This window comes from Schistocerca gregaria, chromosome 3, assembly GCF_023897955.1.
Source record: "Schistocerca gregaria isolate iqSchGreg1 chromosome 3, iqSchGreg1.2, whole genome shotgun sequence".
In the NCBI taxonomy this organism is placed as follows: Eukaryota; Metazoa; Arthropoda; class Insecta; order Orthoptera; family Acrididae; genus Schistocerca; species Schistocerca gregaria.
This window is the reverse complement of record NC_064922.1, coordinates 395,002,020-395,014,458: the sequence shown is the minus strand read 5'-3', so window position 1 is coordinate 395,014,458 and position 12,439 is coordinate 395,002,020. Positions and strand designations below refer to the sequence as shown.

The window sequence follows — 12,439 nt, the reverse complement described above, 5'->3', positions numbered from 1 at the left end:
CTACGTATCCTATTTTCACTCAGTAATGTATTTGGCACCATATTCTGTGGCAACTCTCTGCTGATTTAATGGCTATGTATTGAACATAAGTGTGTAGTAAGGATAATATGCAATGTCAATTCTACATCCTCTTGTAGACAGATAGCTCTTTGGTCAACTGGGTAACTGACAACAGCCTCACAGGGTATTTACCCCCTTACAAAGTATGTTTTCAACAAAAAATCACAGTTTGAAAACAACAGTAAGATTCATTTGCAAATATAATACTAGAAGGAAAATGATTTACATTATCCATCACTCAGCCTTAGTGTTGCAAGGAAACCAATTGGGGTACTCAGCTATAAAAATATTTGATCACCTACCCAGTGATGTAAGGTATTTAATATTTAATAGATGATATTATTAAATCCAACCACAAATAGAAATCAATCTGCTTGACAACTTCTTCTATTCTAAAGAAGAATTTCTTAATGTGTAGTAGTATTGTGTGTGTGTTTAAAAGAGAGAGAGAGAGAGAGAATCTGAACATAGTTAAGAATAAGTCACTGTTTTCATGTAAAAAATCCATAACCTAAGAAGAAATCATGTGAATGTTCAAAGTTTTGTCATATTTAATGCTGAGAAAGTGTTCTATGTTTCTAAAGCTGACTCATTCCACAACATAGCAAGAGATCACAGTTATGACCTGTGAAAAATGCAAATAACCAACTAATTAACAGCTATGGTATTTCACCAGGAGACCAATTGACGCATCAACTCATAATGGATGTTTCTTCTCTTCCAAAGTGACTGGATTAGCATTGACAAACATAAACATGCTATTTGGCTAACTTTCAATCCAACAATCTTTCTTTTTATGTTACTTGTGACAACATCAGTTTCACATAAACATTTGAAGATGGATAAATAAATAAATACTGCAGAAATCCTAGTTTCTGTGCCACGCATGAAAGATAGTCTTTTCAGAAATAGTTCTGCCAATTTATGCTTCCACAACTATGTGGCAATAAGCATTTTAAAACTGAAATTTATTGACCAAGTTAACAAGTCTATGAATAAATTGGATATCATTATAAATTTCGGTAAACATTCAGTGTATAAATAATTATTCTCACTTCAAAGCAATTTCTTGGGGGAGGAGGGATTTTTGTCTGGTACCAAATCTAGATTACTTTAGAACACTGGTAAACATAGATAATGAAATAAGGAAGCTAGGCTTGCATAACTTGAAAGATCATTTAGTAGTTGCATACACACTTATACACAACTGATATCAATAATGTACCAGCTGAGGTGGAGATGCATGATCTTTGAATTATAAAATCAAGAGTCACTTGTTTAGCATTTAATTACTACTGCTATTTGATAATGTGAACAGGGCTGTGAAAAGTCTGAAACAATAGATCAGCACTTCTATGTATGGGCAATATTTATAGTCTCATTCAGTGTGACATATACATTAATAGTCTTGTAAATGGCCAGCAGATTTAACATAATTCATTCCAATAAATTCAAAAGACCCACAAGGATAGTTAAACACATTGAAGCAGCTGCTTCCAGAAAAGAGAGGGGTACACTGATTCCAAATCGAATCCACCTCATGGGTTAATGATACGACCCAGCCTGTATGTGGTTTTTAGGTTGTTTCCACATTAACTTTGGTAAATACTGGGCTGGTTCCCACATCACATCTCAGATACATGATTGGCAAATCCTTTGAAAATTGATGTCATGTTTGACCCTGTGACTGCACTAGATGCAGACAGAATAAGTACACAGATTCCTCCATAGGGAGCAGCTAGCAGTCTCCTTTGGGAGTGCATAGCCTGTAGATGGATATAGCCAGTTTTCCATGAAATTGAAGTATTGGCATACCAGTCCCAACCTGGTTGTGGCTTGATAAAGGGCATTGGGAAGGAAGAAAGAAACTCAAGCAAAGACTGTCCACTGAAGCTACTGCAGGTATTCTGATTTGTATACATATTCCTCTTCTCTCAGTATGATGGTAAACTGCAAATATAAAGCCTGTATAGTAAAGGTTGGCTTCTGTTCTGACACTGACTAAAGTTTCATTGCAGACACTTGCTGCAGATGACTGTGGCTGGCACTCAGGGTGGCATCCATCAGAAACATCTACCTATACTGTTGGAGGGAGCACTAAGAAAGCATCGTGGAGAAGCTGTTGCCACTGCAATTGAATTCCTGGTTGAGAACCCAAAGGTTCTGCTTTCCCGGTAAGTGAAGTCCGTACCTATGTTACTTCATCTAAGAAGAGCTTCTGTCTGTTTTCATTATTGACTCTTGTCCAGTACATAGAAATCTGCATTACTTCTCTCATATGTATAACAGAGCATGCCCAACTGCTCTTATTTATACAGGAGCCTATACCAATATGGAAAATAATAATTAAGGTAAAAGGCCATATACTTTTCTTCTTTGATTCAGTTTTTTCTTATGTGTCAGTAGAAATATTTCATATGTAGAATGGTAAGAAGTAAACTGTTAATGCCATAAATGATTTAGAACCTATACTGTCCATTATCATAGAAAGAATGAGTCACTGAAAAGCCTTAATAAAAATTTCTTGAAACAACTTTAATTTCTGTCGATACTTAGACAGTTACGAAGCTGTAAAAAAATGTGCTTGGTCACCTACTCATCTAGGACTTGCTGATACATACATACATCTCATGTCCATTCAAGTTCCCTACAAAAAATTCTGTGAGTCTCTCTTTAGATCATCATAAATACGAGCTAACCAAAGTTAGACCTTTTTTTTTTTAATTTGAAGAATAATGGCTATTTTTTTTGCAATAGTCTCCTAAATAAAAACCTATTAGGTATGATATACAGGGTGATTATAGTTAAAATTTAACTTTCAAACCACTGTAGAAATCACATCACTTGTCTCAATGATGTCAAATTGCAATGGAATATGATCAGAGAAGAGGGAAAATTTATGGCAGAAGAGAAATAAATAGTTACAAAATACAGCAAAAGATGGCGCTGTAAGCATCATAATTTCATAGTGGTCAACTACAAATGACAAATGAGTCATACAACAATGCCTAAGGTGCACATTTAACATTAAACAAACTGTACTACACTGTGTGCATAAGCGTACAGGTGTGATCTGTTAGTTACATAAGCCCCTTCACCACAGCAAGGTCATACCACATTGGATGCAAAAAATCAGATTTTAATTGTCCTGAGGCCAAAAACTGGATAAAAAGCAACACTCGCATTGGTTTTTAACTGTCCTGAGGCCAAAAACCACATAAAAAGCATCAATCAAAATCAAATTGGATTATTAATTCCCATGTGACTGGCACAAAACCTGTTCAATATGCTGTCCACCATTTTCATCAACAAGTTGAAACTGAGAAACAGCACATTCCACAACTGATTGAAATGTTTATGTGGTCATGTTCAGAATGTGTTGTAGAATGTGTGCCTTCAGTACAGCTAAGTTAGCAAATGGAACACTGAACACAACATCTTTCAGATAGCACCACAGCCAGAAGTCACACAGATGAAGATCAGGTGATTGGGTCGGCCAGGCTGTAGGGAAATGGCAGCTGAGAATTCTAGCTTTCTGAAATGGCACTTCATCAGCTGCTTAACTGGATTTGCAATGAGTGGAGGTGTGCCATCTTTGCATAAAAATGATCCCATCCACACATCCAGGCTTTTGGAGAGCTGGAATGACATGGTTGCGCAGAAGAGACTCATAGCATTTACCAGTGATGGTAGATGTAACAGGACTAGAAGCATCTGTCTCTTTGAAAAAAAATATTGCCCTATGAGAAATGATGCCATAAACTTGCACCACACAGTGAACTTTTCAGGATGAAGTGGTACTGGTTGATTTGCGTGTGGATTTTCCATTGCTCATATTCGACAATTCTGTGTATAGACATATCCTGTCAGATGGAAGTGGACTTTGCCTGTCCACAAAATCTTCCACAGCCATTGTCAACTTCCATGAAATTGTAAAGCAAAGGTCTCTCTTGCTGGCAGGTCAACAGGAAGCAACTCATGAACATGGGTAATTTTGAATGGATACCAAATAAGGAAGTTTCGTAGGATTTTATGCATCATGCTCAAGCTTATGTCCAATGTTTGGGCAATTGTGCATGCACTACACTTTTGCACACCACCACTGGTCTCCTCCTGCATTACTGTGACCAATGCTTCCCCTGATGTCAAATCAATTTGTTTCCTCCCATCTACCAGGTTGCACACTAAAAGAATCTGTCTTTTCTAATTACTGAATCATTTTCTCCAGATCCACAGCAGTCTTTGGACTAACACCTTTTTTCAAACCCTTCAGTGTTCATAACTCCTGCAGATCGACATGTGCACAATCATCATTCTTGTAATACAGCTTTACAAGCAGAGCATGATCCTGCATTGAAACAGTCATGGCAAATGTTGCAGAAGCAAAAGGGGGAAAAGTCCTGTACCCAGTGTGTTCATACCAATTTCAGCAGGTCATGCACATGACAGGCATTTTCATTTATGTATTCTGACATATACAGTGCCACCTATTGATCAATTTTTACACTTTTTTTTCTTCTGCCCTATGTTTTCCCCTATCTCTAATAATATTCCATTGCAATTTGAGATCATTCTGACCAGTGGTGTTATTTCTGTAGCATTTTGAAAGTTTAACTTTAATTATAATCAACTTGTATTTATAAAAGAAACATGTTAGCTATATTGTGAATATTTAAATGTTTTGCAACTTGAGCAGTTTCCTCCCCATTTCGAAAATGCACAAGAGAAGAGGGTAGGGAGGTGTCAGGGAAAAGGATAATAGTATTTGAGGGTAATTTTGGTTGTTTCAATTACAGCACATGCACTACTATTCTAACATTTCACAATTGTGACCAACATTTTGGTGAACTGAAGTTTTGTAAAGGTGAATGACATGTGAACTAGTGAGGACTTGCCCCAGTTTATCTACATGAAAAATATACAGGGTGACCTACCAGGCCACTAAAATTTGAAAATGCACTAATTTGTAGAATAATGTAAGTAGAGAGGTAAAACTTGAAACACATGCTTGAAATGACATGGAATTTTGGAAAAACTGGCCAACAGATGGACTGGGCAGCAAAGTGTCAGTGACACCACATGATAATTTTGTGTAAAACCAACTGTAGCAAGAGTGGGAATTGGACATGCTAACAATAATGGCATGATGACTTTACCAGAAAAAGCACTGTTAGTGAAGCTTTGCACCTGGATCTTCCACAGGAATATGATCCTGTGGCAAGGTGTTAGGACTGGGAGTGGCATGTTATTATGAAAAACAGCATACTGAACTTTCAATAGGTCAATAGTTCACAAGTTGTGGTGAAAAGGTTCACCATAAATTCTGATACACAACTCAGCACATCTCAACACATTTCTGGAAAATTTTGTCAATTAATTTAGTGCAATTTCCGCAATGTGAATGTTTGTTTTCAACTCATCAATTGTGTATGGGTTGTTACTGTAGACTTTACTCTTCAAAGTAGCCCACAAATAAAAATTACTTGTAGCCAGATTGGGTGATCTTAGAGGTCACAAACTGTGGGAATTGTAGGTAGAGAGATGGGTGATGTGAGAGGTCCTAAGCTCCTCCAAATGTTTCATGGACGTGTGACACTGGGAAAAAAAAACAACCTATGAATGTCTGCAAGAATTCCATTAAATACACTTGAGGGTTTATAGTGTTAGTGAAGAAAATGGTACCTATAACCCATTGGCCTGAAACTGCACACCAAATACCTACACAGAGGCACCTCAAAATGTTCCCTGAGATTGTCTGTTGACATAAGCATGTACTTTGAGAGTTCTGGTACCCACTAAGGTGAAAATATGCTTCATCCGAGGAGAAGTAAAAATTTTGATCCAGATAACAATAAGTGCCATGCCTAAGTAACCATTAGCAATAGTGTTGTTGTTTTGAGTAATCCACAGGTTTTAATGCTTGCATCACTCTTACTTGTATGCTCTCATACACAACAGCTTCAAAATATTCTGGCACAACATACATTTTTGTTGAGTTTGGAGGATAGACATCTAGTTGATTTTCATAGACTTCTCACAATGTTCTTGTGAACGCTTTCAACATTTTCTGGCAAACAAACTTACTTTACACAGTTGTTTGGTGATAGAGACTGAACCTGTTACTCTAAATTTAGTGATCAAATTCTGTAAAATATTTTTTGCAGGAGCCGCTGTCTCTGGAAATTTTATTGTGAATGTTTCATTTAAAGTTTTAAATTATTTACATCCAAGACAAAGTTCAACAAGGAACATTCTTTGTTTGACTGAAAAAGCCATTCTGCAAAACCATATTCACAACAGGCTTCAAACTGACTACTGACAACACAGCAATGACCACCACTTGACATCATGTGACATCACATGACCTTGCTTGAGTGCCACCCTAGCAATAAGAAATACCAACACTTGTATAGCTTCAAATCTCACAGTCTTTTATTTCTGCGAGTAAGAAGTCTGTAATGAAAGTGGCAAAAACATTAGTGTCTGATCCTCCTCACCCTTCATCCCAAATAAAACATGCCACTGTACTATATACTAAATTATAAACTGTGAAACTGTGACATGCTAGCTTCTGTTTAACACAACAAGTGCTGGTCTGGGCTGCAGATACTATAGTTAAGTCAGCATAACATGGTCCCTGGCAACTGGCAGCACTGTTGTCAGCTTCAACTGCAAAGTGCAGATGGTTGCATGCAATACAATAGCCTTCTATGGAGCTCTGGAAACGCTGAGGCACTGCCATAGAGACATTTACAAATTCATGTTACGTGATTGGTTGAGGCAGACATGTGAACCAGCCATGCACAGCCCACTGCAGCTATCAGGCATCTTCTTACACTGACTTGACTATAACACTTGTACATCCATGGTAAATATACAACACATTTCTGCTTCAGCTGCCATTTTTCATTTGAATTCTCCTGTCTTGCCCTCTTTCTTCATCTGGCGAGCATGTCCAGTACTTTATTAGATAACATATTTAATACAGGGATACACACAATAATTTTACTGTCAAGTGTTACAAATGACCTCTCTGGTCATGATGGGCAGTTATTCGTCATTAAGCACGACATGATGCTGGGACTGATATGTCTCAAGGAAAAAGTAATTCCATCAGATCAAAAGTAAATTTTTTTTGGAAAGATATGAGGATTATAAACTGACACACCACGGAAAACTTTAATCATCAATACAGCATGAGGAATGGTCTTCTGAATATGCTGCTGCTCGTTTCAACTCCAATTTTAACATATTAGCTAGTGAGGTTAGAAATCTGTTTGAAGAGACATTCCCTAAAAAGTCAGCAAGGAAATAAATTTTTAAATCAGGTTGCATATCTTCGATTACTAAGGGCATCAAAATTTCTTGTAGAATGAAAGGGAAGCTTTATGCAGCAGCTAAGATGTTAAATGATCCCAAAAAAGTAGGCATTTCAAACTGTACAGAAATATTCTTAATAAGAAAACACAGGCATCAGAGAACATGTCTTTTAAGGAGAAATTAAGCAATAAAGTACCATCTATCTGCAATTTCATAAAGAAGGAAATAGGGAGAAAGTGATTTGGTTGAGAAAATATCCTAATAAAAACTGAAGATCATCTTGCTAGTGTTCCAGAAACATTAGCTGATGTATTAAAAAACACTTTCTAAGAGTAAATAGGATCACAAGGCTCCACAAATCAAGCTATGAATTTTCTGTAAGCCAATATACCTACCACAGGGCCACAGATCCAGGTAACAACAGTAATGATACAGGAAATTCAGAGGGTCATTAAATCTCTGAAGTGAAAAAACGCTACTGAGGTTGACAACATACCTAGTGAATCATCAAAATACTCCTGCAGCCCTGTAAGTAATATATGGGTATGCAAAGTAAGTTGGGTTATGGGCACAAAAAGGGCTATTATGAAATAAAAGTGTTACTTAGACAAACTTGAAATTTATTCTCAATAATGGGGAACTTGAGGGTCACACTGGAGTTCAAGGGGGGGAGGGGAGGCGGAAGTTAAAGGTAACTGCCAGTCTAGTATTTGGGCCTAAATAAAATAATAGGAAGCAGGAGAGGTAGCAGTTCACATCTATATAGTTGGTAGCCATCGTGGCAAATAGTGACAGAAGCAGAAAGCCCTATGTTGTATGTTCTGAAGTCTGGAGTCTAGGAGAAGTCATCTCCTCTGGTGGAAGTCTGGATTACAAGGGAGAAAAATCACTAAGTATTCGTTGGCTGGCTGGAACCTTGCACAGTGGAATTCTTTGTCATATTTTCAATGCATCACTTAAGTAAGGAATAGGTCATGGACGATTCAAGTATGCAGTCGTAAAACTGCTGTGTAAGGATGAGGCAAATACTGCTAACTATCTGCCAGCCTCACTACGACAAGTTTGTTTGTTTTGTTCTGTTTTGTTTTTCAACAACCTTACTGAGCATAACATCATCAACAAAAATCAGTTTGAATTTTGAAATGTTGTCAACAGACAATACAATATTTGCTGCCAATGTTTTGGAATCTGTCAAAAACAAAATTAAGATGTTTGCATATTTTGTGACCTAGGAGAAGGTTTTGCTCACCAAATGCTTTTACACAGAGCTATGTACCTCTGCAGCTAGGAATTGGCTTCATTTGTACCTTTCCAACAGAAAGCAGGCAGTTGTACTGGACAGTCAAGAAGGTGTCTCAGCATCATCAGGATGGGTTACCAAGACTTGGAGCATTTCATGGTGCAGTTCTCGGCCCCATACTTTTTATTGTTTTTATTAATGATCTATGTCTTTACACAGAATATTGTAAATTCAACATTTCTGCAGATGACACAACCTTATTTATTGATATTTCATTAGATAAACTTGAGGTGTCAGCTAATGAGGTTTTTAGAGATATTGTGAACTGGCTTAACATAGATGGTCTTCCTGTTAATTATAGTAAAGCAAACTATATTCAGTTTCACACAATCTCTAAAGGTTAAGAGATAGGAGAAAAATTGGGTTATCAGCAGAGAGCTAGGGTTGTTGTTGTTGTGATCTTCAGTCCTGAGACTGGTTTGATGCAGCTCTCCATGCTACTCTATCCAGTGCAAGCTTCTTCATCTCCCAGTACCTACTGCAACCTACATCCCTCTGAATCTGCTTTGTGTATTCATCTCTTGGTCTCTCTCTACGATTTTTACCCTCCACACTGCCCTCCAATACTAAATTGGTGATCCCTTGATGCCTCAGAACATGTCTTACCAACCGGTCCCTTCTTCTGGTCAAGTTGTGCCACAAACTTCTCCCCAATCCTATTCAATACTTCTTCATTAGTTATGCGATCTACCCATCTAATCTTCAGCATTCTTCTGTAGCACCACATTTCGAAAGCTTCTATTCTCTTCTTGTCCAAACTATTTACCATCCATGTTTCACTTCCATACATGGCTACACTCCATACAAATACTTTCAGAAAAGACTTCCTGACACTTAAATGTATACTCAATGTTAACAAATTTCTCTTCTTCAGAAACGCTTTCCTTGCCATTGCGTCTACATTTTATATATTCTCTACTTCAACCATAATCAGTTATTTTGCTCCCCAAATAGCAAAACTCCTTTACTACCTTAAGTGTCTCATTTCCTAATCTAATTCTCTCAGCATCACCTGACTTAATTTGACTACATTCCATTACCCTCGTTTTGCTTATGTTGATGTTCATCTTAAACCCTCCTTTCAAGACACTATCCATTCCGTTCAACTGCTCTTCAAAGTCCTTTGCCGTCTCTGACAGAATTACGATTTTATCGGCAAACCTCAAAGTTTTTATTTCTTTTCCATGGATTTTAATACCTACTCCGAACTTTACTTTTGTTCCCTTTACTGCTTGCTCAATATACAGATTGAATAACAACGGTGAAAGGCTACAACCCTGTCTCACTCCCTTCCCAACCACTGCTTCCCTTTCATGTCCCTCGACTCTTATAACTGGCATCTGGTTTCTGTACAAATTGTAAATATCCTTTTGCTCCCTGTATTTTACCCCTGCCACCTTTAGAATTTGAAAGAGAGTATTCCAATCAACATTGTCAAAAGCTTTCTCTAAGTTTACAACTGCTAGAAACGTAGGTTTGCCTTTCCTTAATCTTTCTTCTAAGATAAGTCGTAAGGTCAGTACGACCTCACGTGTTCCAGTATTTCTACAGAACCCAAATTGATCTTCCCTGAGGTCGGCTTCTACTAGGGTAGGTACTTCAAAATACCTGAGCTTCATGCTCCCAGCAATCTCAACTGATCAAACCATATCCTTGATCTGTGCAAAAGACTGAGTTCTGCAACTTATGTTTTACACATTGTTTGCTCTTAGAGAAATATGAAAACCATTCAATCAGCTTATTGTGGTTATTTTCTTGGCTTGTGGTGTACTTTGAGGAAACCAGCCACTAGCACAGAAAAGAGACATAAGAATCACAGGTGGAGTACACTCTTAGAATCACATGCAGAAACTGTTTAAAGGAACTTAGAAGTCCTTACATCCACTGATGTGTTTTATAAAGGAAAAAGCCCCTTTGTAAGTCTAATAGTGTGTACATTAGTCATGGTATTGGAAGAAAAGATGATATCCACTATGAGCATGCAAACCTGAGTATGGAACAGAAGTGGTCCATTTCAGTGGCTGCAAGGTTTTTAATGCCCTCTCTTCACATATTAAATGTTTAACTGATGATGAAATTTTGTTTAAAAAAAGACTTGTAGCAATTCCTAGTGCAAGAATCATTTTATACTATAGAAGAGCTCCTCAACCACAATGTATAGTGTCAATGTACCTGCAACACTCAGATACATTCCCATGTCATTTATTGTGTTCATTTCTATCTATTATTATAAACATTTTAATTTTTCTGTAATAGACTAATTTTCTATAATACTTATTTATCTGTAAAATTCATTTTTCTGTGTTCTAACTTAAGGTGTAAATACGTCAGTATGAAATTGTTAGAACTATTTATATAATACCACAGAACATAACAAAAACAAACTTGGAAAACTGACATGTTTCACATCCTGTTGTATATTTACAACTTGAGTCACTAGATCACAAAAAAATTCAATAAATAATTAATAAATTGTACTGGCCCTGTAAAGCATTATTAAACAGATGAAAATTATTTCTTTGGATAGAATACAGCAATTTTATGTTCTTTATTTCTTTTTCAAATGAATCTTCTGCAGCACCTGACTCAATATTATGGCTGATGAAACCACTTTTGAATGCTCTGTAAAATTCCCTAAATTACAAAGAATGTGGCCCCAAATAATACTTGAAATTAGATGCTCAGGAATAATGAATGGGATGACAATTTGGAAATTTTATGTGAAATTTTATGAATTTTTTTCAATGCATTATTCTATTTTTCCCATTCCCTTTGTGTTTTGAAACAATTATTCCCCTTACTCCATTTAACCCATCTGCTGACTGAACATGTAGCAACTCCTAAAACTGAAAGTAACATTTCTTGACACACATGTAACACACCATCTTGCATTCTCAGTCTTTCATAGTGACATGCTTCATTTGAGACATTATCTTATAAATTATACTGAAGACTACATTTTCTTCTTCATCCTCCTACTGTGATGTTTTGTTTAATTTATTTCCTGTGAACTGTGATAGCAAAATACATTTTACATTGTTCCCAATTCATATTTGACCAGAATGAATGAAATATTTGACTATAGTTCTCCTCAGATATTGAAGAACATATTCACTTGATTTATGATTTTCAATAGTATTTTGATGAGCACTGTCGACCCATTTTCCATAATTTCTCATTATTTCAATTTGTTCTACTTTTTTTCATTCTTGTGGTACTTTTGTACTGTTTGCCTTTCATTCAACAAAATTAGCTTAATTCCATTCCATACAGAAGAGTCCACTTTACTTTCAAGAAAACCTTTTCTTTTTATTTCATTACCTTCATTTATAATGTCTTGCTTCACAGCAACATTCATGATGTTTAATTGTATGGATTGGCTTTTCCTATGATTCTGATTACCTAATACCACTGCATTTTCAGCAGTTGAAATCAATTACAAATGGTCTTTTTTTCTTGTTTCCTGGTTTCTTACACCCTATTCTCTCTCTCTCTCTCTCTCTCTCTCTCTCTCTCTCTCTCTCTCTGCACCAACTTCCTTCCTCCAGTTTCTTGTAAACTAATTAACTAATCCCTTGAATACTTAATAATTTATTGGATATTGATCACAATATTATAACACTGTTAAATTATGCAAAAATATTATACATATTGTCAACAAACTCTAAATAATTATTAAATTGGCACAACAGTGAAAAACGTAGACAGGCATAACAATGAAGAAAGTATATACTGTGTGTTCTAGTTAAGTAGGCACCA

General features: G+C 36.5%; 1 protein-coding gene across 1 annotated transcript in view; it reads left to right on the top strand.

Moving 5' to 3' along the window:
* Positions 1 to 12,439, top strand: part of LOC126355386 (aminopeptidase N-like) — a 159,450-nt gene that overhangs the window by 121,991 nt on the left and 25,020 nt on the right. Inside the window, exon 12 of the mRNA XM_050005680.1 lies at positions 2,079 to 2,234. Coding sequence (XP_049861637.1) covers positions 2,079 to 2,234 — 156 coding nt within the window. The remainder of the gene's footprint in view (positions 1 to 2,078; positions 2,235 to 12,439) is intronic.